Source organism: Seriola dumerili, unplaced genomic scaffold (assembly GCF_002260705.1).
Source record: "Seriola dumerili isolate Sdu_G_001 unplaced genomic scaffold, Sdu_1.0 BDQW01000129.1, whole genome shotgun sequence".
Lineage (NCBI taxonomy): Eukaryota > Metazoa > Chordata > Actinopteri > Carangiformes > Carangidae > Seriola > Seriola dumerili.
Genome location: NW_019174384.1, coordinates 1,511,114 through 1,537,998, shown reverse-complemented (window position 1 = coordinate 1,537,998; position 26,885 = coordinate 1,511,114). Strand labels below are relative to the sequence as shown.

General features: G+C 41.5%; 2 protein-coding genes across 2 annotated transcripts in view; one reads left to right on the top strand and one right to left on the bottom strand.

Annotated features, from left to right (window-relative positions):
* sh3kbp1 (SH3 domain containing kinase binding protein 1) overlaps positions 1 to 11,728 on the bottom strand; it is a 30,196-nt gene extending 18,468 nt beyond the window's left edge. Inside the window, exons 1-2 of the mRNA XM_022748762.1 lie at positions 11,561 to 11,728; positions 4,903 to 5,060 (exon numbers count right to left, since the gene is read on the bottom strand). Of these exons, the coding sequence (XP_022604483.1) occupies positions 4,903 to 5,060; positions 11,561 to 11,564 (162 nt within the window). The 5' untranslated portion in view covers positions 11,565 to 11,728. The remainder of the gene's footprint in view (positions 1 to 4,902; positions 5,061 to 11,560) is intronic.
* Positions 11,729 to 15,528: 3,800 nt separating this feature from the next.
* LOC111224349 (transferrin receptor protein 1-like) lies at positions 15,529 to 26,885 on the top strand. The gene is made up of 20 exons (XM_022748804.1): positions 15,529 to 15,548; positions 17,647 to 17,715; positions 19,617 to 19,668; positions 19,911 to 20,124; positions 20,839 to 21,022; positions 22,083 to 22,220; positions 22,335 to 22,419; positions 22,913 to 23,035; positions 23,135 to 23,230; positions 23,340 to 23,479; positions 23,698 to 23,867; positions 23,978 to 24,097; positions 24,413 to 24,498; positions 24,596 to 24,659; positions 24,742 to 24,809; positions 24,898 to 24,965; positions 25,361 to 25,451; positions 25,671 to 25,898; positions 26,050 to 26,199; positions 26,468 to 26,885. The coding sequence occupies exons 3-20, from the start codon at positions 19,636 to 19,638 to the stop codon at positions 26,678 to 26,680; spliced, it is 2,271 nt and encodes a 756-aa protein (XP_022604525.1). The 5' UTR covers positions 15,529 to 15,548; positions 17,647 to 17,715; positions 19,617 to 19,635; the 3' UTR covers positions 26,681 to 26,885.

The window sequence follows — 26,885 nt, the reverse complement described above, 5'->3', positions numbered from 1 at the left end:
CACCAGCCACACACACACACACACATTCTAGTTGGGTATGGTCTGGTGTGGCGTGAAAGCCATAATGAGCCACGGATGATCCAAAAATATCAACAAGAAGGGACGTTTCCTAGACAACAACCGAAGCTCATTTGAGGCTAAGAGCCATTTTAGCAGCTACACGAAGGATGGAGACTGGATGTGAAGCCGGAGTGAGCGTGATCTTTATATAAACCAGCGTAATCCACAAACTTGGCGCTCAGCACAGAAGAGATTCACGTCCCCAGGCGCCGAGAGGCTAATTAAAAACCCTTTTCACCAAAACTGTACCGTCTCGCAGTACCTTCGCGGCCCACCAGTGGGCCCCCGGCCCACAGGTTGGGAACCACTGACTTCAGGACTCAGCAGAAATTGTCCTGTAAAAACACAACATTTGAGCACTTTGCCCAAAGAAAAAAAGCACTCACCAACATTAGATTTCCTGCCTTTGTTTGGCGTTGCTGGAAGGCAAAATGACCACAAATATACACAAAACAAACTGTCCTATATAGAAGGGGTGGGGAGTCTTTTACCTGTCTGTGCCCGGGGGGGGCTCATTGTCTCACAATCTACCCAAAACCAAAACAGTAAAGCTTTGGGCCATAAAACAAAAACAATGAGCTGAAAGATGATAAAACTCTCAGTAGAGCTGAGGGAAACTGCATCTATCTGTGTATCTATGTTAATGTTTTATCATTTCTCTCCAGTGAAGTCACCTTTCCCTGACCTTTGGTGTTTGCAGTTTGTTAAGTAGGCTAATGCAGTGCTAATGTAAAACCAGGAAAAGACTCATTGATTCTGCAGTGCAGAGTGCAGAGGGGCCGGCTTGCCTTCGTATGCAGCAGAAACAGATATAGACACACACGTACATTCATTCAGAAACTCACGCACAGACTGACAGACTCACGCAGACTGACAAAAAACAGCCTGACACTTTTAACTTGGAGACTCCACGCTGCACAGGCCAACCCACGCAAAAACCCACAGCAGGCATTTGTTAGCCCAGAGCTTCCTTTTTTGTAGAGGCGGTGTTTACTAGCTGTTTGGCTTTTTGCTTCATGTACAGAAACATAACATACATTCTTTAGACATAGAAATATAAAATACACACTCAGTCTGCTTGTTTAAATAGTTAATATACTTGATCTTGCAACCAGAGACTGATGATTGTGTGGTTTAGGAAAAAGCTAACTGCACTGTTCTTGGAGGCCTTTGTTACTACTTGGACCGCATTCATGCTGCAATTCCTCCGGTGGGGATATGGAGGTAACGCAGAGTTAAAGGAAACCCAGCTGAAATGAGGGGAGGAAGACGACGTGATTCATCATATCTGAACAGGAAACACCTGCATTATGTACACAGCACTGTGTGTTTGTCTGTGTGCTGTGTACAAGCCTGACAGCAAGGACGTAGTTTACACTGCGCTGCTTTAATGCTAAACATTGCTCTGCACGTTCCCCTCTCACCAGACCTCTGACCTTCTTTTTTCTCTTCTGCCATCACAGATAATGCAAAAACAATGCAGTGCAGCAGCTAACATCCCCTGTGTAGAACATATTAGTCCTGGTGGCCTGGTAAAAAAAATAAAACTTCAACTCAATGACATAGAGAGAAGAAGCAGAAGGAAACAGACAGCGCTTATACTTGTAAAAAAAAAAAAAAACATTGTGAAATACGCAGGAAAAGTGATGCAAAAATATTATTCCCCTCTTTTCACAAGCTGTATTCATTGGTCAAACTGTTATAGTAGGAAACCACTTACGCAAGTTGATAGTGAGTCACGAGAGGGTTTTCCATAAACGAAAGCAGAAAGAAAACTAACTACAAACTAATATACAACCATTTTCATTATAATATTTATCATTTACTCCATTTGTTCAAGAAAAACTTGCCAAGCCAAACATTTAATGGCTTCAGATTCAAATATGAACCTAACCTTCTGTTTTAGACTTTTTTTTGTTGTGTATTTTCTGACATACTAAGCTACAAATGAATGATGTATGAAAATAGCTTTGAGTTGCAGCCCTAGTTTAAATGTATGGTTGGTTATGTTTAATCAGGGGTCATCCATTTTTTAGAATAAAAAACCGTTAAGTTACACAATCAAATAATTAAAAAAAAAAAAACAGCTGATCACTTTTCTTCTCAGAAAGCAACTGGCGGCAAATCCAGCTGCTCTATTGCACCATGAAGAAGAATGCTGACCTTGACTCCCAGAGCAATTAATGTCAAATCAGACCATGTGAAGCTGATTTGCAATACCTGCTAGTCTAATTCACGGAGGTCAGATGACTACAACAGTTCCCATAAACAGGATATCCTCCACCTCTACTAGGAATATGGGTTGTAGGGACATTTACGAATATCATTAACACTATCTTGACAGAATTTGAAAGATATGGTAAATGTCTGTGTGGTTTTTGACATATAAATAACAAAACAGTCTGTTTGCAACTAATGTGGTTTTAAGATTACAACAGCTTCGCTAGTTGGTTGGACAGCCAATTACAAAACATGGCATGTACACTGGTGAATGTATTCTCATCTGTAACATCAGTTGCTTTGCTAAATTACCCAAATGATTTCAGTAACAACGCTCAGAGTGTTGACCCGAGTTTCACCCCTGTCTGGACCACATTTAGACAAATGCGTCTTTCAAAAAGCATTTTCTTTTAGAAGAAAATGTTAATTCATTGACCTCCACTAAAACAGTCAGCCCCCGCTGAAGTGGGGCTGCTCGCATACCATCACTTCCTGTCGCCTTTTTTTTATCTCGTCTGTCCTCACCTCACGCACACACACATATAAATCAGCACTGCAAAGCGTAATGTCACTCATTCCCATAACTGCAGTCTTGTGACATACCAGTTTGGTATTACTGCATTACTCACAGTCTTCCTGTTTCTTTCTCACACGCAAACGCAGACACACACACACACACACACACACACACACACACACACACAAACACAGCCTTCACGGGCCCACTGTACAGCTCTCTGACAGTGAATGAGAGCTGTGACATTCAGTCAGCACAAATAAACCACCTGACAACAGACAAACCTTTTTTGTTGAGCACTCTGTCGCCCTTGGCTTGTAACACTTCTCCACTTCCCCTCATGGCCAAGTGAACAAGATACTTCCCTCTTCCCATCAAAGCAAACACATTGTTTTACTGCTGTTACATATCAAAAGCATCTATTGATGACTGCCCATCCCAGAAATTAATGTACCTGATTTAGTCTGAGCCACCAGCGGACCGGGGATTGGGTTGCAGCAGCTGCTCGTAATTCATTACTACGTTTGTGAGTAAAGTAGCAGCTAATAGCTGGTTTCAAATTATTGATTTATTCATCCGGGATCCACCGTTTGAATGTGAGTCAATACATCCCAGAGGTATTGTGTGATATGATGAAACAGTATACACCATCGCAGGTCATGTTGCAATGGTTTTCAAAGACTCAAACGGTGTAGCTGCATCTGTATGCTGATATTTCACCGCGGGAATGAACCTAACCTTTTCGTCTGGTCTGATCTGAGGTCAGTTTGTTGCTGTACAGCTGTGAAGATTCTGAAAACACAAGTGGGCTAATTAGTTTTCCCCTCCAGCTTTAAGATCAAGCAGTGGCCGACAGCGACCGGCTGCACCCGTTAAAACGGTCAGCTCAGCAGCTCGGGTCAAAGTTCAACACATTTGAACTTTTGGTGATTTGGACATCTGCGCTGAGCCGTCGCACCACACCACATGCACAGTAATAGCCTGTCTCTGTTTTTTCCACGATGATGTGAACACGACATAAGGCTTAATGCATCAACAGCGTTCAAACACGTTGCGTGTCGGACCATCAAACAGTATCTGAACAATACAGCTACTTTGCAACAGCATGTTAAGGCTTTAAAAGAAACGTATGTTGTTAAATTATATATAAAAAAATATCTGGCAAGTTGCAAATACATTGATACTGAACATTATCAAGTGACTAATGCATTATCAGTGATTTCTATGGTCATGGTGAGGCAGTTGGTTAAGGTTAGGGAAAGACAAGTAATTTCTGTGTCGATGTACGTTTCACCAAAACCACCGCCTTTCCGTAATCTTAAGTGTTTTTAACTGTCCTAAGTGCTTTTGTGACTTCAGGTAACCACAGGTGGGAGTCTGAATGTGGACCCTCGTCTCTGGTGTCAGAGCTTTGAACACCCACCAAACACCCCGACTCCCTCATAACGATTCCATTGCAGTTCATAAATTTAGCACTTCGTTTAATCAAAAAAAAAAAAAAAAATGTTCCTCTGAACATAACCTGAAACATAAAACAATGAAGTGAATCACATGCTACATCTTAGACAGTGTTCTCCAGAACCATGGGGTCATCTAGATCTAGATAGATCAAAAACAACACTTGTAACAAATATTTGGCAGAACTGTTTTTGTTCCAAGGGGGTATGACAGGAGAGAAATTGGGGCAACACTGACTAATCTATTCTTACCTGCAGATTCAATCAATCTGTGGCGGGTTTCTCTCTGCCCTCAGCCTAACCTCATCTTCTGCTTAATCTAAAATCAAATCCCAACCACAAATTCAACCTTAACATAACCTAATTTCTTGGTCTGATTTAATCCTAATTTTAACCCTGTCTCACCTAATAAAAAAAAAAAAAAAAAAAAAAAAAAATCTAAAATTAAAATAGCGTAAGAAAACACACACACACACACACACACAAAGCCAAACCATACCACAGTGACACGCTGCTAACTGCATGTTTACTCTGCTGCTGTGCAGAACCTCCTGTGGGTTTATGAAGCATGTGAGAGAGCGAGAATGTGGAGAGAGAATGAGGTGGTGGTGTTGGGGGGGGAAGGGGGGTTTGACTGTGATTACTCACCCTGACAAAGTTATCTGGGAACAGCCCCCTGCGTCCGCCCAGCTCCCCCTCCCACCATCCTCCATCGTCCCGCCGTATGTTCACGATGATGTCACCCACCGTCAGGCTCAACTCATCGTCCTGCTGAGCCTCATAGTCGAACTCCACCACGGCCTCCACTGTGCACAGAGGAGCAGAGACACAGAGAGAGAGAGGGGATGAGAAAGACAGGGTCAGTGTGTTACAACACAATAAAAGGTCAGACAGTGCTGTGGTTTCACCATTGTTCCATATTCACTCTGCGGTTTGATGATGGTGCCGGTTTTTTCTTTTTTGACTCAAAACTGGAAGTGAACAGCTGAATTTTACATCACAACACTGTTTACTCAGGCCTGCAACACTGCAGCTATAAAGTAAACTGGGTTTAATTTGTCTATGGTGCCGCACTGAATATGATGAGTGTTTCATTTTTTCTCAAATAAAAGCCAGGATTTGAAAAATGGCCAGCTCGCAGAGGCGCTTTTAAAGTCTGGACAAATCCTCAGGGAGGAGGAGGAGGAGGTGGGTGGAGATGGGGGGGGGGGATTACGTATGATTGAGTGTGGGAGGGTGGGCGGTGGGGGACGTGGGGGGGGGTCATGTAGGTAGGGGGGGGTAGGGCGTGGAGGGGGGGGGGTATTACCTGTACTGTCATGGCTCAAATGGCAAATTCAGCAGAATGTAAATTCCCACTGCACTTATTCCATCAGTACAACAATACAGTCATAATATACTCGCCACTCTGCTGCTCTGGGATTTGCTTTTCAACAGGAAGACTTTTATCACTCGCTAATTAAAAGGTGCCAAGAAGGAGTTTTCTTGTAAACAAATTAAAGTTATGTTTACATACAGTGTTTCTCATTAAAACTCATTGTGTGTATCCTAGAGACCGTTTCTACCAAGCAGAACAACAGCATCATTGGTTTCAGACAGTACCCTTAAACAAAATATGCTCGTCCTCAAGTAACAAAGCCCCCTAGTGGACATACTCATTATGACTGGGTCAAGGGAGGAAATCAGGTGACGTTTCACGGCGACAAAGTCTGGGACGCTATTTGTTTCTCATTTCCACCCGACAGTCAACGCATCGATCTTCTGCAAACCTTAACCACTATTGTAACCACGATAACACAGCTCCCATAACCTTAACAACAACTGCGGTAACATGCACACATTTTTCTTGATTGAAATAGTTCAGATTTCGGGTCCACTGTTTACAGTAAGTACAGAAAGTAATCAGGTCAGATCATTTACATACAAACAAGTATAAACAGGCCCAATCGATTAACCGATTAACCATTTTAAACCTTAATTTAAACCATTTAAACCGATGTTTCCCTGAACCTAACCCGGTTGTTTTTGATCCTAAAGCTAACCAGACATTTACCTTACTGTTCTCACATCAAGAGGCTGATTAAGTCTTCAACAGCGATGTGTCACTGCCAGCGTTGGAGGGCACAGGCTAATTTTGTCATCCTGCTTATAGAGGCATCAGTTCAGAAAATGCTTCCATGTGTCATTCTAGAGGCCATGAACACGTGACGTGTTTGGTCATATACTTTAGAGGAGTTGTTACATTAATGCCACTCAGTTGTACTTTAGCCGGACTTTCTAGCAGGCTCTGATGTAGCGTCAGCAGAACTGAAATGTTCTTGCAGACGATGTGCATGAAAAGGTTCAAGGTTGGTTTTTTATTGTCACGAGCCTCAGTGCAGTGAACACAGCACTGAGACAGTGAGACCCTGACAGTGAATCTCCTTGCACTTATTGAATAGATGTCATACTTAGTACTTACACCGAGGTCTCCGACTGCACTCAAGCTTTAGTGTTGTCCCTCAATTTTTAAGTCGCTTTGGATTAAAGCATCTGCTGAATGAGTCAATGTAAGTGTGAATGTAATGGTAGTAAGAATAAAATACTCAATAAAAATAAGCGATATGAAAAGACATCTTGAACAAAGTCTTACGCAATACTGACGTGTAAGGTGCTGATGAAAACAACAAAAGCAAACGAGCAACTGCAAATTAAAACTGAAACTGATTTACAAAACAGGAAAATGTGGTCAAATTTAAATTTTAAAAAAGGGGGGCGTGGGAGGTTAAGTAAAAAAAAACAGCTTTGAAGTAAATAGCCACTATTTGAAAAACTGCACATTAAAAAAAACACATGCAACAAACACTTCTTTCCGTCACTCTAACCATCACACACAATTACACACACATTTGCACACACACAACCATCTTGTGACCGCTTGTGCAGCTGCAGGTACTGAATGCGTCATTTTACTTGTAGTTTTCCTAACCCTAACCCTATGTGCGCACACACACACACACACACACACACACACACACACACACACACACACACACACACACACACTCATGCCTATTGCCCACCAAGGCCTGATTCTTGTCTAAACTGCGTGGGCAGCAAACAGGGGGGTGGGAGTTTCAGGGGTGGGGTAACCATGGGAACAACAGCATAAAGGGGTAGCTATGACTCAGACATACTGGCATCCTCCCCAAAATGACAACCCCCCCTCCACACTCACACACACACACACACACACATACACATACATACAGTACAAAATGCACAAAAAATCAATTTTTTGCACACAAATGCACCATCTGGCAAACACCCACAAGGATGACAAGCCAGAGCGAGACCACAACTCTTGCGAAAGCAGTTGTATTAAAGTGGAAGGTCAGGGTGTTGCTAAGAGTTTACATCATGGGGAAGTAGGAGGACTACCACCAGACGACAGTGGTCCAAGTTGGCCTGCTGCTCAGATGGGGAGGATATGATTCTGGCTTGAGATAACTGGAGATCAGCTGCAGACAAGACAGCGACGTGGCATACATACCATTTTTTTTTTGCTCTTAGTTATGGTGTTTTGTGGGGAATTGGCAGATACAATGAGAGGGAGAGTGGAAGTGGAAGGTTCTTCAGCAAGGAGAAGTGCGTGTACAGTGAATTAATAGCCTATGGCAGTTCACTTCCAAACCACATTACAGTACATCTGAATGGCGTAACAGGACAGCACACTGCAGTCCACCCACCCACCCACGTCAGTCAACAACACATACACCAGGCAGAAGAAGACGACAGATTGTGGCTCTGAACAGAACGCATATCGGGGAGTGATGAGAAGGAAAGTGTTAAAAAAGGAAACACCAAATGGGCTCTGGAGAGGAGCTCTGCTGTAAAGCTATGCAGAAAGAGTGAAAAATGATCCTTGCAATAGTGGAAATGATTTTACAAAAAAGAGGTACTATTGATTCCTGTTCAAGAAGCTACTGCACTTGTCCGTATTGGGAAATTACAAAGTCTATTTAAAAAAAAAAAAAATGAAAGTATTTGTGTCTCTATTAAAGATTTACATCTTCAAGAGGAACCACTGGGCTTGAGGCTGATTGCCGCAGACAAATCAAAAAGCGGTGAGAGATGGATTAACACAATGCTGGTTTCCATCTTTTCAAGGCGTCAATGCACACAGAATGGTGCAAATCGGTGATCTGGCTCGCATTGTCACTGTATCTCAGCCAGTAGCAGATGACCCTTTCCTCTACCAATGTAAAGCCTGTAGAGCGGCATTGCTCTCCTTGACCTGTGATGCACCAATACTGCTATGCATGTTTAGATTTAATCACAATGCAGGCAGAATGAAGACGGCAAGGATGCTTTGCAAATACCAGCAATGGCATGTGGTCAGATGGCATAATCCAGTTAACCTGTTCAGATGCGGATTGCATGTTAACACTGTGGGTAACTAGGGAAACAGCGACAAACCACCCGAGAGCTCTAAGAGGCTTATTAGCATCCTTGAGCTCATTGTTGTGATTTTATAGCTTGTTCATTTACTGTAGCTGCATTGTTTGGTCTAATATGCCCACAGTATATCTGGCAGCTAAAGAGTCAGATATTGGTGGAGTCTGATGCTAAAGCCGCTACATGTCTACTTATTGTGTTAGCAGGCAACTGTTTGCTAACACGCTAAGTGCTTGACAACGAGCGCTAACAAGTTTGGACCAAACATGTGGGAGAAAGTGACAGCACCTTACCTTACCTTAAGAAACGTAAAATGTTTGTAGCGGTTTTACCAAATAAGAAAGCAATCATGAGTTGTAGTACATTGAAATTGATGAAACAACAAACCTAATGCTTGACTTCCACACACCAATTTAGCACTGACTGTTGGCGGTGGGTCTTTATATGTAGTTGATGTGTGTGTGTAAGCAAGGCTAAAAATGATATACATGAGGCCATTAAAAGACAAGAGAAAGAATGTTTTAAAGGCTATAGACAAAACAAAACCTTCAATCAAGTGGTCGAGAATTTCACACTTAAACCCATAGAGGAACTGAGATGAGCGTCCTCTAAGCAGCTGTGGTCAGTTTAGATAAGGGGAAACTACACATACAGACACACTTAACTCTGCAAAGCCATGCTGACATTTCGCTGGTTTCCAGCAAGCCTGTGTTTAGTTGTGGGTATGTTTCAGTGCGGCGGCTGCTGCTGATGATGTCAAGAGCAGCTGTGTGTTTCTGTCTGTAAAACATTCACGCTGGACCGGAGCCCACTGGGAGTCGAAGCCACCCACTCCAACTTCTGGATCAGATCACAGACTTCAGCAAATTCTCCCACATTAAAGGAAAATTCCAACCGTTCATCTGCTCATCACGCAGATATTTTGTGAGAAAGGGTTTGTAATTTATTAGACTTCCTCATCCTTCATTCACTTCTACCTCTAATTCAATCCCTTTTTCTTTTTTTTGCAGAATGCCTTTTGACAGCCCCCCAGCTGAGAATTTTGTCTGTCTTTGGGTTTTCAGTGTAGGTGGAGGAAGCCGTGGAGACGGCGACAAGCAAAGCAAAAGCAAAAAAAGAGAGTGAGAGTGTTTCAGTTTCAGCTGAGAAAAGTGAAACATGTCTTTAGGCTGTTTTATATTCCTATCTGTTAAGACTAATGGGAATGGATCCCTGTGTAACTCTTGAATGTCTCTGCACATGTCTTGAAATAAACCCTTTGTTTTCAACTCTGAGGGACTGAAGGTCACAGTTCTAGATCTCTGACGTTGTTTGTCTCCTTGAAAACTGAAGCAACAGCAGAATTATCGTGGTGTTTTGTCTTCAGGTCTGTATGTTGAACAGGAGCGAGCAAAGAAATAACCAAAACAAAACAAAAAGAAAAAAAAATGGATGAATAGTTCAGTCTTAATGTATACTAGCATTAAAAAGGACTTTACTGTCTTACATGGCATCTGAATACACTCAGTGGCCACTTTATTAGGTACACTTGTACAATCTATTGCAATTAAATACAACTGTTCTGCCATAAAGTGTACTTTTAGCTCTGGATTAAACACCTCTAAACACAATGTAGTCCAGTAGCAACACCACCTATATATGACCTCAGTGATACATGCATATACACACATACATACATAATTGGATTTACCCATTTCCGACAGTGTCACCAAAAACTGAACACCATAAAATTCGCAAAGATAGGTGTTGATGGCAGCGCTGTTGTTTTGGAGTTGTAGTAGTTTGTACAGGTGAGCCTATAGAGTCCAGATGTCAATAGAAGTTAGAAACCGACAAGATTAGGCAACATAAATGTCTGTCCCTCACTTGAAACAACCACAAACCACTTAAAAAAAAAAAGGTAGATACTGTTTGTATCAATTGTGCAACTAATTCAATTACAAGAGCCCATACACATACTGAATCTGGGGCTTTACCTGCGGCTGGGGTTAGGGTTACAGGCCACGAGCTGCAACTATTTTTATTAGAAGTTAATATTATAGAGCATTCACTTGATCAATAAACCACGTATTCAATTTACAAAGGGCCAACTGCTCCTTTGCAGAGAAATGACAAGTTGTATGACAAAAAAAAAGTAGCATGAAAAGACAAAGGAAGTATTAACTCTTGCCCTGCATGGCATCTTTGAAATAACCACCACATTTAAAAGAGCTCTTAGTTAACTGATTACTCGACCGCCAAACCTGCAGTCAGTTCACTTGCATGCATTGTGTGCAACAGCGCAGTGCTGTGGGAAACGATGGCGATCATGAGAAAAAGAAGAAGAATGTCCCACGTCAGGCCTGTTTCATCCCACAGAGACAGACGGAGAGCTGGAGAGAGTCAAACACTGTGAAACAGCGCGGGCAGGCAGACAGACAGACAGAGAGTGAATGTAAACGTGTCAACATCTGCAACTCATCAATGTGATCCGCTGCTTTTCCTGAAATCGCAGCCGCACACGCACACGCGCACATACACACACACACACACACACACACACACAAACACACACACAGGCGTCCGGGCTGGCTGCACACCCACGCGCAGCTTTCTAATCATGAATAAAGCATCGGAAACGTTCGAAAACACTGCGAGACGGCGAGCCTGTGCGGTCACCGACAAACAGCTCGGCTATGTATGAAGCGACGTCAGGGGAGGTGAGGCAGGGAGGAGAGGAGAGGAGAGGAGAGGGGGAGGAAGGAGAGAGGCTGAACCCAGCGCGCATCTGGACCGGGCGTTTATTCCTGCTCATCCAGATGCGCAAAGGCGCTGGAGGCTATTTTAGGACATGCTGCAAAGAAGGAGCAAAATAAGCGTCGCGTCTCACCCATTTATGTCTCCCGATGTGCTATTAGTGCTCCTGCAGGCTGGTTGGTAACGGGGGGAAAGGTGGTTGCCTCAGGTATATAGAGGGGGTTTGTACCGGACCGAGCTCCAGCCTCCTGCTCGTACTAGAGATCCGCTACAGCAGCGCTGAAACGGGAGGAGCGTCAGATGAAACCATATTCCTTCCTCTTTTTTTTTTTGTCTCCGGTGACACGACAGAGGAGGCAGAGCGAGTGGCCAGAAAACGGAAAAAGCGCTGATGAACAAATATCTCTCTCTCTCTCTCTCTCTCTCTCTCTCTCTGCTGCCTTCAGGTGCACTGCGTAAAGTCAGACTTCCCAACTCGCATTTTCATCAGATGCAGATAGGGGAATGATGTGACGCAATTTGTTGCACCATGCATGATGCACAGATGGTGGTGACACAATTACTCTGTGTTAAGGGACAGCAGGGTTTAATACTGAAGATGAGCCCTTTTATAATGGACAAATGTTATTTCTCCAAACAAATATTATTTTTTATTTAATTATCATTTCATTTCATTATTCAATGTAAAATTATTTCCAAGAAATTCATATTCAATTTTAATACTATAAAAACATGTTCTTCTTAAATAAAAAACTTCGTTGTTTTTTTTTTTTTTTTTTTACAATATTCTGTCAAATAAACTCCAGCACATTTTACATTTTATGAACTTTACCACTGACTGCAAAACTTCACAACCTAATTCACTTTTCAGCCTTCTTCAGTGGTGCAGTGGTTTATTTTAGAGGGTGTACTACGGGTTTATTACCTGTGGTAAAATGTCTTTTCAGTAACAGTGGGTGCTGAAGTCAGTGCAGTGTCTCATCTCCAGTTAGCGGACTTTCTGTTACTGGTAGAGTTTATCATAACTTTGTATGAACCCAGGTAATGTTGTGGTTTTTTGCATCACAGTGACCAACTAACTGCTGTACATTTCGACCCACAGCCGAGCTCTCTGTCGCTTTTAGCGGTTTTCACTCATTTCAACTCAACAGTTGTTTACATGCTAGTCAGCTAAGCTAGTCGCTAGCTTAACAGTTAGCGCTAGCTTCTCCCTCTCTCTCTCTTTAGCTCGGTGTGCCTTGGATCAACAGGTGAACTCATTCATCAGAGTGCAGGGTTGTTGTAACTTCAGTGTAGAGGATATGTTGATATTTATTAAAACTTCAGCAATGTCTGCCGTCTTACCTTCGACATATGGCTATGCTCCTAACCAGAACTGCTCTTGTCTGTGACCCTCTGTGTACACAGCAAGCTTCCGCCTTGATAGGCTATTACTCGTGACGTGTAACCAATCAGATCACTGCTGTGGGACGGGACACCGCGATACACGTTTGTTGAGTTTACTGTCAGACCTCCCATCCCGTTTTTTACATTAAAAAACCTGAGGAATTGCAAGTTCTGTCACAAAACTATGTTGTTACGTATCCATTGGCATTTTTAAATGGTTATAGAAAATTCTGGAGCTTTCTTAGTGGGTATACAGCGTATACCTGTGTATTACGTAGACCACTGGCCTATCATACTTATATAAAAAAGAAATAATGTGATTGTGATTATTTGCATGTCCAATCTCCGTTTTTGTCTTGGTTCCACTGGTTGTTATGAGAAATGGTAGTGCCTGGTTATATGCTACACACTGTGCTGCAAGTCTTCAGTACAAACTGTGTATTAGCCTAATGTTTTATATTGGAATTCAGTGTGAATTTGAATTTATTTATCATTGACTTATGTAATGAATTCATATCAAAGTTGTGTGATTTTTTTTGTGTGTACATTGTTTCTTTTGCTCTCTGTCGTTAAGTAAATACGAAAATCTAGTATCACCAACTTCTGTCACTTTTTTCAGGTTTGTTCATGCTCGATTCATCAAAAATATCAAGATTTCCAACAGCCTCTGAAGGCAGCATGTGCCTGAGCTCAAAACCCTCGCACCTGTGCTGCCCAAATCTCGCGATAGCTAACTTTAATAAATGCAGAAGAATTACAGAAGCTTATATTGACATGATGTGAATTTGACTAACTGATATGTTTTACTGTGTTATCAGTGCCATTTGATGGTTTAATCGTTTAAATACTAAAGATTTAGATGTACAGAATTCATATATAAACACAAACAGAAACACACACACTCTCTCTCTGTCTCTCTCTCTCTCTCTCACACACACACACACACACACACACACACACACACACACCATGCTAAGCCCTGCAGTGTTGCTGTCCCCTCTGGATAAAACCACATGCAGACGAGAATGTGCTGGTGGCAGCAGAAAGAGGACGATGAAATGATGCAGCGACAGGGCGGAGAAGGAGATGAGGAATTTAGATTTGTTTTCACAATCAGCTGTCACTTGGGTGGAGTACAGTGTCAGAACAAGCTCCTGTACAGGAAACAAAGAGGATATCTGATATGACACAGTAGAGTACAAATGCAGCATTCACATGACCATGTCTATATTTTTAGACACTTATCAGGTATCTGTGAACTGAATGTGGAAATGATTTTGTGATTAGCACTTTGCAAGTCAATATCTACATATCGTATGAATAACTGATTAATTAGTGTTTTTCATTGTTTAATAATATATTTCTTGCTTAAAAATTGTCAGTATTATGAAAAAAAAACTCTCATCTGTGTGTGAAAGTGTGTAGAAAGCCTCAAATTACCCCTCAAAGTCACTGTCAGCAGGGTGAAGTAACAACATCTCCTATCGCTCCCATCACCTATAACTGTTATTGCTTATGTCAAATTAAGTATGTAAATGTTTCAACCCAAAAAAACATTAGTAACAGTATACTGTTACTAATGTTTTTTTGGGTTGAAACATATGGCAGGGTGAGATCAGATAAGACAAGATAGATCTGCGCTTCACACTTCCTGCCTCTCTATGGTTTAACACATTTGAGTCTTGGGGCTCATATTGGGGAATAGTGTATCCTGGCTTATTGAAACTGTTAGCAATACAGTAAAAGCCTGTCATGAGGGAAAACACTTCAAAAAAAGAAAAAGCCTCTATTTACTGATTTGAGTCACTTTGAGTGAATTAACAGAAATAAAAAATCTAACTTGGATTAATTCAAAGAACTTAAGCCTAACTCAAAAGAAGAACGTTGAAATGAGGAAGTTCACACAAATTCACATTAAGTGTAAACTAAAAGTGAAAAAAAAAAGAGAAGAAGACAAAGTGATATTATGGTGACTGATCACACATCTTCTCTTATAAACCAGGTACCATCTGTGCTGCTGCTGCCTGTGCGGTTTGCTTTAAGAGAGACAAATTGTTTTCTCATCCAGAGATGGAGGTTAATTCTCTCCTGAGATGAGAAGTAATTTTAACACAAAGCACTAAGGTGACACCGTCTGGGACAGTGTTGCTATTACAGGGTATGCTGAGTCTCTATTAAATCTCGCCACCTACTGTACATGTGGGAACACACACCACAAACACACACACACAAAGTGAGGAGTCTCAATGGTGCAGATGCTATTTCCAGCACCTTCATCCCACTCTTGCTCACATTGGTTGCTTGATGGCATCTGCAATAATGCGTTCAAGTCAAGCTAAATTCATTCGCAGGGGTGTCTGGAAATTATTGCAGTGCAGCTGCAGCTTAAGATGCTCGAACAATAGTTTTTATTTGTTTAACTCAATAAGCAGATTTGATGCATTGAAAATTTCATTATATGTTTCAGGTGTCAAATGTAACGAGATAAGTACAACTTTGAATTTAGTTTTGAAGTGTAAAGTGGCATAAAGTGGAAATAGTCGAGTAGAAATACCTCAGTATGAATTTTTTAGGTGGGGGGTCAGTAATGTTTGTCTCGGGCCCCTAAATGACCAAATCCGTCCATGCACGGGCACGTGACTGATTATGACATCACGGATGGCGGATGTGCTTCACTCGTAAATGAAAAGGGCACACTAAATGTGCACCAGACAGAGACCGGCTCTGCAATAAAGGTGAGTAAACCGTCATTTACCACGCAGTTATTAATTTAAATCTTAAAATTATCAGCTTGTTGTTTCTCTTATTTGCCCTTCACGTTAGTTTTCCTTCCGGTCACAGCAGAGCAGACATGAAGGAGAAACGCTTTGCCCACTAGCTTAACCACTAATGATGCAGCTAACCAGCCGTTTTCTGCTTCCCTGTAAGTTACAGGCTGGAACATGCACGTCCGCCTTTTTTCGCTTAAAAAAAACCACATTGTACTTAATTTAAAGACAGAATATTGGACTGTTTGTTCCAATGTGAAATTGCTGTTTATGCTTCGTCAGGTTTGAGTGAGCATGGAGGTTTATTCGCACCCAAAAATACGAAATTCTCAAGTAAAATTCAAAAGTAAAATCTGGTCAGACAGGTAAAAGCTCTCCAAATGTCAAAAAGTCAGAAAGTCTCCTACCTGTGTTGTCATGCGGAGTTAGGACATGATGCAGTGTCATGGAGGCCAACCACTCCCTAACGGTTTCTTTAGCCCCATTTATTTATATTTTAATTTAAACATTTGTAAGTGATGCTCATAAATAAATGATAGGTACTAAATAGGTCTACACTTGATATAGATTTTATTTATTTATTTTTCTAATGAATAATATGACTCGCCCACATGATAAATAATAAGATTAATAACACAGCTTGACTGGTAAAGATTTTTTCTAAATGTAAGCTTAAAATAAATATTTTAATGAAGATTCCTTATATGTGCTTAATAAAGAGCTGTGTCTGTTAACATGATTAGCTAATTAATCACTTAGTCTACTAGCAGCTATTGTGATAATCAAATAAATGTTTAAGGTATTATTCTTTGCAAAATGCCAGAAGTTCACAGGTACCGGCTTCTCAAATGTGAATATTTGATAGTTTTTATAATGGTGAATTTTGGGTTTTTGACTGAGTAATTTGTTTATGCTATATTCAGCTATAGGAAATAGTGATAAGGCATTTTTCAATATTTTCTAACATTTTATTTTAAAAATAAATTAATTAATAAAAATAGTTATTATAACCTGTGCTAAAAAAATAATTAATAATTTTGTGATTATCCTGCGATCATCATCTTTGCTTTTAATTTTCACTGAAAAAAAATAAAATGATGATGTAATTTATGCTGGCGTAAGAAAAAAGTTGCAGCTCCTGTGATTTGGATATACACTTGGCCATATTGTGATTTTGATAATATTTCGATCAATTGTTCAGCCCTAGTTGCATCCCTAAATTATTCTAGTAATTAACAGTTTAAGTCATTTCTTTAAATCACAGTCTCCAAACAGACCCTGGTTTCAGTTTCTGAAATGTGAAAATATCGCCCCATAAAGGAAATTTCTTGTTACTTGTAGACCAGGTGCATCTGTCTGGCTGTAATTAGCAAAATCACGACAAGAGGGTTTTTGTATCCTGTGCAGCAAGACAAAAAACTCAAGAGAGGCATAGCATGACTGAGCTTTTCAGCCATGCTCAGTCAGAGCTGAGTTTCTTGTTCCAGAAATGGAGATCTCTTTTACTGAGACAACAGTCTCTGTAATTATCTTCAAATATTACACAGTCATCCTCAGCTCAGCATAAAATCTATACACTTCCCGTCTTCATAACACTGCGACTCTGTGGAGATTCGGTGTCAGGTTCGGTTCCCTTGCACCGAAACATTTACTATATTACTCACTGTAGACATGTGAGACACTGATCTATGAATAAGCATTTCTTATGTTGTGATTGGTCGAACTGATGGAACATACATCGTCATACGTCTACACGTCTATACATACGTCTCGTATCCAAGATTATGTGGATATTTCTGGGTGGGGATGATTGTAGTGCAGCTGAAAAGATTTTAAAAAAGGTCGCCTCACTGAGCACTTTATTAGGAACACTGCTCTAATACTGGGTAGTTCCTCCATTTGCTGTCAAAACAGCTTCATTTCCTCGTGTCATAGATTCCACAAGATGTTTGAAACTTCCCTTTGAGTCTCTGCTCTTTTTCGACATAATTGTATCACATCGTGTCGACACATTTGTCAGCTGCACATTCATGCTGTCAATCTCCTATTCTACTTCATCCCAAAGGTGTTCAACTGGATCCAGATCTGGTGACTGTGGAGGCCATTAAAGTACACAGAAACCAGTCTGAGCTCGGTGAGTGTTAAAATGTACTACTTGCTGAACTATAACATGATAAATAATATAGAAAATATGCTGTTGAGGAAGATTTTTAAATGTAAAATAGACGTCTGGAAGTTCACTCAGTCGCACTACCGGTTACAATCATGTCTATAAATAATTTTAATCTTTGCTGCACTGAATAAAATGTAATAGTGTCAACGCATCGGCTCTTTTCTCCACTCCGACTCGAGTTCTTGTCACTGCAGCTGATGGTTTTTAAAGATAAATGTGTATTGTCGCATATTTTAAGCTTCACAGGATTAAAATGTGGAGGCTCTGCTCCGTATTTACCCGTTGCCATGGTGCAATCATAGTATCCGAGCTCCAGTTTCACGTCTCAGGTTTCGGGGCTTAAGTTCAGAGTTTGTTAAACCTGCTTTCTGGAACCCCCCTGGTGTAATACTGCTGTTTTTGAATCACTGTTATCAGTTATGAGGGCGGAAACTGCCTGAAACTGAACTTCATGAGTTACAGTCAACACAGGACAAAAAAAAAAAAAAAAAACGTGTGCAATTTTCAGGATATTTTCATTAATAAATAATTGCATGAAATCTGGACACTCTGAATATTTATATTATCTCTTAGGGAAAGAGGAATCAATAGCTGTTTCCTGCTGCATGTCAGGAATAAGGATGTGTTCTGATTAACTAGAAGGCTTAGTGTGTAGTTACATCAGTCACGTTAAGCACAAGGTAGAAGACGTACTGTACGATAGAGGACAAGGAATGTAGGTTTTCAGTCGAAGCACACTTTTGCATTTGTGTTTATGAATGAAACAAAGTATTATTGTCAGGTGGCAACAACACCTCAGGGTCATGTTTACCAGGTTAACAAGGTGTGTTTCATCTTTAAATAGGCACGAGTACAACTTAGTGATGATTCACTATCGTTTATTGATTATTTAACCAGACAAGCCTAAAAACAATGTAGCCAGAATACAAAGCTTCCTGTTCTTCAACTCCTGGTCTCTTTTTGAAAGATACAGAGGCACCAACATGGTAGAAGCTGTTGCAGGTATATGTGGCTCTGGCAAGGGTCCCCCCCTTCCCCCGGATATTACTCAGGGATCAAGTTGCTGAGATTATGACACATCTCATCCTTTTGATTGATTTAGTTGTCAAGAGATGCCCTAAACATATGTATGCTGTGTGCTGTTGGAAATACCCTGAACGTTGACGTGTGATTCCATTACACTCGCTTGCAAAAACATATTTAAATAGTTTCTTCTAGATGTTACACATAATACAACACAATAACACAATCTACTATGTATATGTTTATAAAATGTAAAAAAAAAAAAACAGTAAGTGCTTGGAAAATGATTAATCAATGATCAAAGACTTTCCCGATTATTTTTCTTCTCAAATCAATGGAGAAGTTGATGATGGATAAAATAATAATAAAGGAAAGTTTTGTCATATTCAGGGAATGTAATACCTCACAAATCAAAGTTCATTCATTAATGGAAGCAAAAAACTTACAATATAACTTATAATATCATCAACATCTCAGTCCTGTTGGTCCAGTCCTGTTACTTGTTGACATACAGTACAGTGTGTATAAAATAGAGATTTTAATGCCGTTGCTCCAGTTTAGGTTTCAGCCTCAGGAAATCGGCCTGTTTACAGAGAAAACAGTCTCCACCCTCAGAGTTTACAGAAAGCAGCTCTGTTCAAAACCTGAACCACCACACGTCACCACTCCTCCTCCTCCTCCTCCTCCACCTCCTCCTCTTCCTCCTCTTCCTTCCCTCTCAAAGTTCAACATTGAAAGTTAACCTTATTATCTATGCTGCGACATTTCATGCAGGAAAAATGTGTGAATGAATAACAAACTGCTCTGTCTCTCTTTCTCTTTCCTTTCCTCGTCCGTAGGTTGATAACTGCAGCAGCAATGGATCGACTGAGGTCTGCCTTTAACAACATGGTGAGTGTTTGTTGTTTACGTGGAGAGTTTACGTGCTGTTTGTTTTGTGATTGAGCAGCTGGAGTAGACGGTGTAATGTCTTGCTCCATTTCTCAGTGGCTGAAATTAAAAACTATCTTTTAAAGATAAACTGGTCCTCTGTGAGAACTTGGCTGCGTCACGCTCTCCTGTAGCTGCTATCAGAGGCACATTGCTCTCATAGTTTTCTCCTTTATCTTCACCTCTGTTTTTCCTCACTCCAGATTAAAAGCGAGCAGTACAGCCGCTTCACCCTGCAGCCGGCGGAGGACGGAGAAAGGCACGTTGAGGTCAAACTGTCCGACGACGCCACAGATGACACCACGGAGGTCGAGGGCCAGGCGGGGGGCTCCCCGAGCTTCAGGCCAGTTCCTCTGCGTCAGGGCCGGCATAACATTTGCTACCTGGCCCTGGGAGCCCTGCTGATATTTGTTACTGGTAGGTCACGCCTACTGTCGTCTTTTTAAGTGTGTTGCTATGCCAACCAAACATGATTTCGGGGCTGCAACTAACAATTATCTTTATTTTTGTGACCAATTTGTCAGTTATTTTCTTGGTTAAGTGATTTAATTGTTTAGTGGATGACGTCTTGTTTTGTTCAACCAACAGTCCAACCAACATTTAGAAATGGATGCCAGTGTTTTTTTTATTTATTTTTATCTATTTTGGCATTTTCACCTTTTTAAAAAAATTACTTAAATAATGAATCACTTGATGAAATTGTTGCTGGGTAAATCAACAATTCGTCAGATCAGCTGATGGACTCCTCCATTACTTAAATCTCTTGTCACTTATTGCCCTTTATGAGCACCAATAAGCTCATATCTGCAATTAGCTTAAATCAGCTGATACAACTGGCCCACAGATGTATTGTGTACCTGCCCACACAAGTGTCCCGGCGCCCTCCCGTCATGTTGTCTCTCCTGGGAAACTCATGTAACTTTCACGGTTGTCTGACGTTATCCAAGTTGCCAGACACACAATCTACACACACACATGTACATCATCAACCCATCTGTTACCACAGTCTGGCAACCCACAACCCCATTCAAGGGGTGTACGCAGCTGCATCTGTATTTTGAAACTTAAATGTGTCGGCAGGTGTGGTATCGCTCAGGCTGTATTTTAAAACAGTGTCGGTGTGTCTTTAAGGTTACATGGTTGGTTTCATCAGCCACCGTAAACCTCGAGTGGAGCCTCCAGTGAACCAGGAACCTGAGATCGAGACGTCGCCGCCTGCTTCCGCACCAGCTCCAGACCCACAGCTGAACTGGCAGGACCTTACCCAGCTCCTCACTCAGAAACTCACCAGCGAGGCCTTTGATAAGACTCTGAGGTAAAGTTTTAACGTGCACGCCCCTCAAACCACACTCAGCTTAATGTCATTATGCTGAAGGGTGCAGCCAGAAACTAACACACCTTACCAAGCAAACAGCCAACAATCAAACAAACCTGGAGCTGAATTCTCAACTAATAATAAGAAAATGATCCCAGGTTAAAAAACACAATTAAAATAGTCTCTCAAAGTAAATCCTCCTTTACCAGCCAGGTATAATTGAGTCTTAATAGCCTTCAGCTTCCTGTGAGAGCGAAGGGAATAATAAATGTGAATAAGCTGGATGAGAAGAACATTTTATTTTTAGAGTATTACACTGCACAAAGGCAGAGAATACAAATGAGACAGAGGAAGGTTACAACAATGTGGATTATGTAAGGGATAACATCCGACAAGTTTCATGACTGTAATGGATGACCCTCAGGCAAAGAGCCAGCCAGCAGCTAATCTCTCCTCCTCCTCCTCCTCTGTTGACTTGAACCTCCAGATTCACACAAATATCAAACACATTTGAAATGCTATTTATTTTTGTTTTTAACGGGTTCATCAAATTAAAAACTAGCTCCAAGCTCTTCGGCAGGATCACAGGCTATTTACAGGAAGTTCGTGTTTGTCTTCAGTTTTGACTTTTCACTTGCATTTGCTGCTACAAATGGAAAGTAAATTTAAATACCACTAAATATACTAATTATGCGAACGCTGGTGCCACCCCTCAACAATAAAACCCAGCACAGTTCAGTGTTCAGTTTGCAGACTGCTGGGTGAAAGGCTGTCATCCCAGTACAACAAACTGGTGATGTTGAATAGAAGCTGTATTTCCTGAAGCCTTGAAAAACCGCTCGGCCTTGTCATTTTGAAAACACTTTCCTTCCAAACCATGTAATGTGTCGCTCATTTCGAAACTCTTTTCTTAGCTTTCTTTCTTTTAAAAGAAAGTATGTTGTGTCTTCTAAGAGCACATGAGGCTGAGTCTGTAGGCCCTTTTCCAGATGTGGTTAAATTTTAAATGAGTCATTTCAGGAGTCTGAAGTGAAACTAAATTTTAGATTTTGTTTCGCAGGGACTTTGATCGGCCCAGCCGTTCCGCAGGAAGTGCAGATGATATGCATCTGGCAAACCTCATCTTTGATGATTTCAAGAAGCTGGAAATGGATCCATGGACTGATATTCACTTCGCTCAGCTGCAGATGCCAAACAGGTTGAAACAACACCTTTTGATAAATGAACTGGTTCTGACCGGCCAGAGCAAAAAAAACAAAACAAAAACACAATAATAAAATTGTAACAAGCTTTTTCTCCTTCTTATTGCCAGCACGCAGCCAAACCGCGTCCTTTTCGAGTCGAATGTCTTCAAGCCCACAGGGTATCTGGCCTACAGTGCTACTGGGGAAGTTCAGGTGGGTCAGTACAGTCGATCAAAAGTTTAAAAAGGTCAACACTTTATCAGAGTTCAGGTAGCATGATATCCTTGTCTCGTCTCTTTGAAGGCCTGATCCTGTCACTGGTTGTGTTTTTAAATGTGCAGGACTTGAAACTGCGCCTTAAATACTCATCATGAACCATCTTGGCCTTCGATCCTGTATTTATGTCTCTGTTCTTAACTTTTAAACTTCCTTTTAATAAATGTTCCCTTTCTTTTAATTAGCACTTAATGTTTTTTATGCAGTTTTAATTGCCTTGTCTGTTGCTAGGATCATTTTTAGCTGTATGTTGAATGTATTGGTATGTTTGACGTGTGTGTGTGTGTGTGTGTGTGTGTGTGTGTGTGTGTGTGTGTGTGTGTGTGTGTGTGTGTGTGTGTGTGTGTGTGTGTGTGTGTTGTGTTGTGGGTGTGTTGTGTGGGTGTGTGTGTGTGTGTGTGTGTGTGTGTGTGTGTGTGTGTGTACGCAGGGCAAGCTGGTGTATGGCAACTATGGTCGTCAGGAGGATCTGGACGTTCTGCAGAAGAAGAGCGTTGAGCTGAAAGGCAGCGTGCTGCTGCTCCGATGTGGAAAGATCAGTTTTGCAGAGATGGTATGTGCTGATTTCATGTCATCACATCAGTTGTATCAGTTTCTTGGTTTCTGGGGAGCTCGATTTCAGCTTCTCTTTGTGTTTCTATTGTTTCGTCAGGTGGATAATGCTGCGACAAAGGGGGCCGCTGCTGTTCTAATCTACCCTGACATTCAGGATTACAAGTATCTAGCAGACACAGCACTGTATGGACACGTAAGTTTGCACACACAAATGTAGAAGCCAATAAACCAAGCAGCCAGTAAAGTCTCATTTAGCACAGAATACCATTGTGTGTTAAGTTTTGTTTTCATGTCGCCTTCAGGTCCATCTGGGTTCAGGCGACCCTTACACGCCGGGATTCCCCTCCTTCAACCACACCCAGTTCCCCCCAACTCAGTCGTCTGGTCTCCCCAAAATCCCAGCCCAGACCATCACCGCCAACATGGCCTCTACTCTCCTAAAGTAAGAGTGCACACACCCGGAGTATAAGACTCAACTTTGGTCACAGCGAGAATAACTTTTCTTAGTATTTCTTTACCATCTGAAAGTTGACTCATTCTGTAGATAAATTTGCTAAACTGGCTAATAATGAAAAAAAATAATAAACGTGAAAACTGGAAAACTGGCCACAGCAGTAAACTGTGTCATTCACCTGCCCGTGTCTCTCTCCTCGTCTCTAGGTCAATCGACGGTCCTGAATCAGACATGAGCAGCGGTTTTAAAGGCGGCTTCACCTCGGTGTCTTACAGACTGGGAGGCAGCAAGAACATCACTGTGGAGGTGAACAACGTGCTGGTCAACAGGGAGCTCCACAATGTGTTTGGAGTCATCAAAGGATTCACTGATCCTGGTAGGACTAAACATTTTTCACTCAGATTAACCACATTAGCATTTTTTATTTTATTTTTTTAAATTTTTTTTTCATTGTACATGTAACGCGTGTTGTGTTGGCGTCTGCAGATCGTTATGTGGTCCTGGGAGCTCAGAGAGACGCCTGGGGTAAAGGTTACACCAGAGCTGCTGTTGGCACCTCCATACTGATGGAACTGGCCAAGGCTTTTCACAATATGGTGGAGAACGGTAAGAAATATTATCCTTCTTCTTCTTCTTGTTCCACACGTCTTCTTTTGAATTTAGTTTAAACTGGATGTTGGATGAAGGGCAAACTGATTTTAGATGACGCCTGATGTTTGTTTGTTTGCCTTCTATTCAGAATAAACCTCTTTTATATTGTCTGTGCGTGTTGTTTTCTTTCAGTTTTAAATTGCACCTATTGTTGGGAGTAGAGAGGCTTGTTTTAGTATCATGGTGTCATGATAACGTGGTAAACTCTTAAGTGATTAAAATCAATAATCTAATTCATGTGAATGTCTTTTTTATTTTTTATTTTTAAAGATGGATTCAGGCCGAGGAGAAGCATTGTGTTTGCAAGTTGGTGTGCTGGAGAGTTTGGAAATGTTGGCGCCACCGAGTGGTTGGAGGTAAGAACCGCAAGGATGCTACTTGGATGAAGACGCACAATAAAAGAAAATATTTTACTGTACTACAAATGTTCTTTAATATCTTTTTTTTTTTTAGGGTTATATGTCGTCTATTGACAGAAGTGTTTTCACCTACATAAACCTGGACGGAGCAGTTATGGGTATGTGCAGTTTACACTCACACAACTCAGACCTGAAATTTTTAAAGGTTTGTCAGTTAACTGAGGATCTTTTTTTCACAAGGTCGAGGAAGCTTCGTGGCCTCAGCCAGTCCGCTGCTCTACAGCCTCATTGAGCGCACGATGAAAGAGGTGACGGCACGCCGCGCCGTGTTCGACACACTTCCTTTACAAACCAGTTGAGTTTTTTTATTGACTGTGATGCGTCTCGTCCACACAGGTGAGGAATCCTGTCGGCGCTGGCACTGTGTACGACATGGTGGGAAAGAGTAACTGGCGGGCCAATGTGTAAGTGGGAAACCAGTTTGTAAATCATCTTATTTTACAGATTTGTTTCTTTTTTTTTTGTTTGTTTTTTCAGTGTCAGTTATTTCCATGATTTTTAAGGAAGAAAGTTTTTATGTTTCTTTTAGTCTTTAGAAAAAAAAACTCCTTAAATACTGTGATTAATCGGAAACTGAAACTATAGAAATCTAGCACTGGGTGTTTTCCAATAATTCATCAATGCTTTCCGATACAGTACTTGAGTTTCTGTACCAATTACAGACACAACCTGTGTTTTCCATAAACAGAAAAAGCTTAATTCTAAAATATAACAGTTGTTTAAACACGGGCAACCACACCAGTACTTTTCCTAGCTGTCAGGTTTTTTGGACAATAACTTTACATTATCGTGGTAACAGACTGAAGCCAATTAAGATGGACGACCCCGCCTATCCCTTCCTGGCCTTCTCTGGAATTCCCTCCATCTCTTTCCACTTCATCTCCCCCAATGTGAGTCTTAATGATATTAATATTATTCTCCAATAAAAAAATGTGGATGTTACCCTCCTCTTTGATGAAAGAATATGATTAGAAATCTGATTTATACTGAAGCTTTTAAATGACAGTACTACAGCTGCTCCTGGATCAGCTCTTTATCTCACCACACTTGACATTTTGATTAGATTATATTGCTCTTATGTGTGTATCTATGTGTGTTTGTGTCCACAGACCGAGTGCTACCCTTACTACGGCACCAGCCTGGACAACATGGATCACCTCGATTACCAAACCAACCATCGCACCGGAGAAATGACGGCGCTGGCGGCGCAGTTTGCCGGGCAGATGGCTCTGCGACTGGTCCACAACCACCTGCTCTTTCTGGATGTGAGCCGCTACAGCAACGTCATCATCCAGGCCGTGTCCAAGGTCAACAAACGCATCAACCAGCTCTCTCAGGTCGATCTCACTCTCTCTCTCTCTCTTTCTCACGCACACGCATTACATATACAGCTCAGAAACATCTATATTGCACATGAAACCAAAGCAGTGCAGTGATTATAAGAAATTTGCCCATGTTAATGTGTATTTGTTTTTTTTTGTTCTGTAGTCTGGTCAGCTGAAGGGCGTGAGTCCCAACTGGCTGAACCGAGCAGGAAACGCCTTCCGCCGAGCCGCTCAGAACATCAACACCTTCATCGACAACACCGACTGCAATGACAAGGAGGCCTGTCGCATCCTCAACGACAGGATCATGAGGGTAAGACTCTGAGGAACCCACAAGTCATTTTTACAAAAAACAGTGACACTAAAAGTATCAGAAATGTGTGTGTATGAACTGATAATAATCTAAAATACACTTTTATTCGATGCAAAGTAATAATTATGAAGTGAAGCCAACTGCTGCTTTACACTTCCTATTCATTGTATGTTTCTCTTTCTCCCCGCCGCTGTCTCCACAAGCTTTCATGACCTAGTTTCTCTCATCACAAATGCATCATGATCTTTTTTCCCTTTTGTCATTCCAGGTTGAGCACTCCCTCCTCTCTCCGTACGTGTCCCCCATTGAGGCTCCTTTCCGCCACCTCCTGCTGGGCCGGGGCTCCCACACGTTGGCGTCCATCGCCGAGATCACCGACATGGAGCAGCTCCACACCCAGCTGGCCCTGGCCACCTGGACCCTGCAGGGGTGTGCCAACGCCTTGGCGGGAGACATCTGGGACATCGACGACGAAATCTAAAAAAGAAAAAAGAAAAGATGCGAGTGTGTGTGTGTGTGTTTGTGTGTGTGTGTGTGTATGGTCGAAATTAAGTTTTGAGGTTATGTAGGAGCTCCAGTATCGGCACTTAAGCACAAGCTGTCAATCAAACGTCTCACCCTTTAAATACAGGCGTATATTCAAGTTTTATTTGTGGGGAACAGAAACTTTGTCCCACAAAGATCCA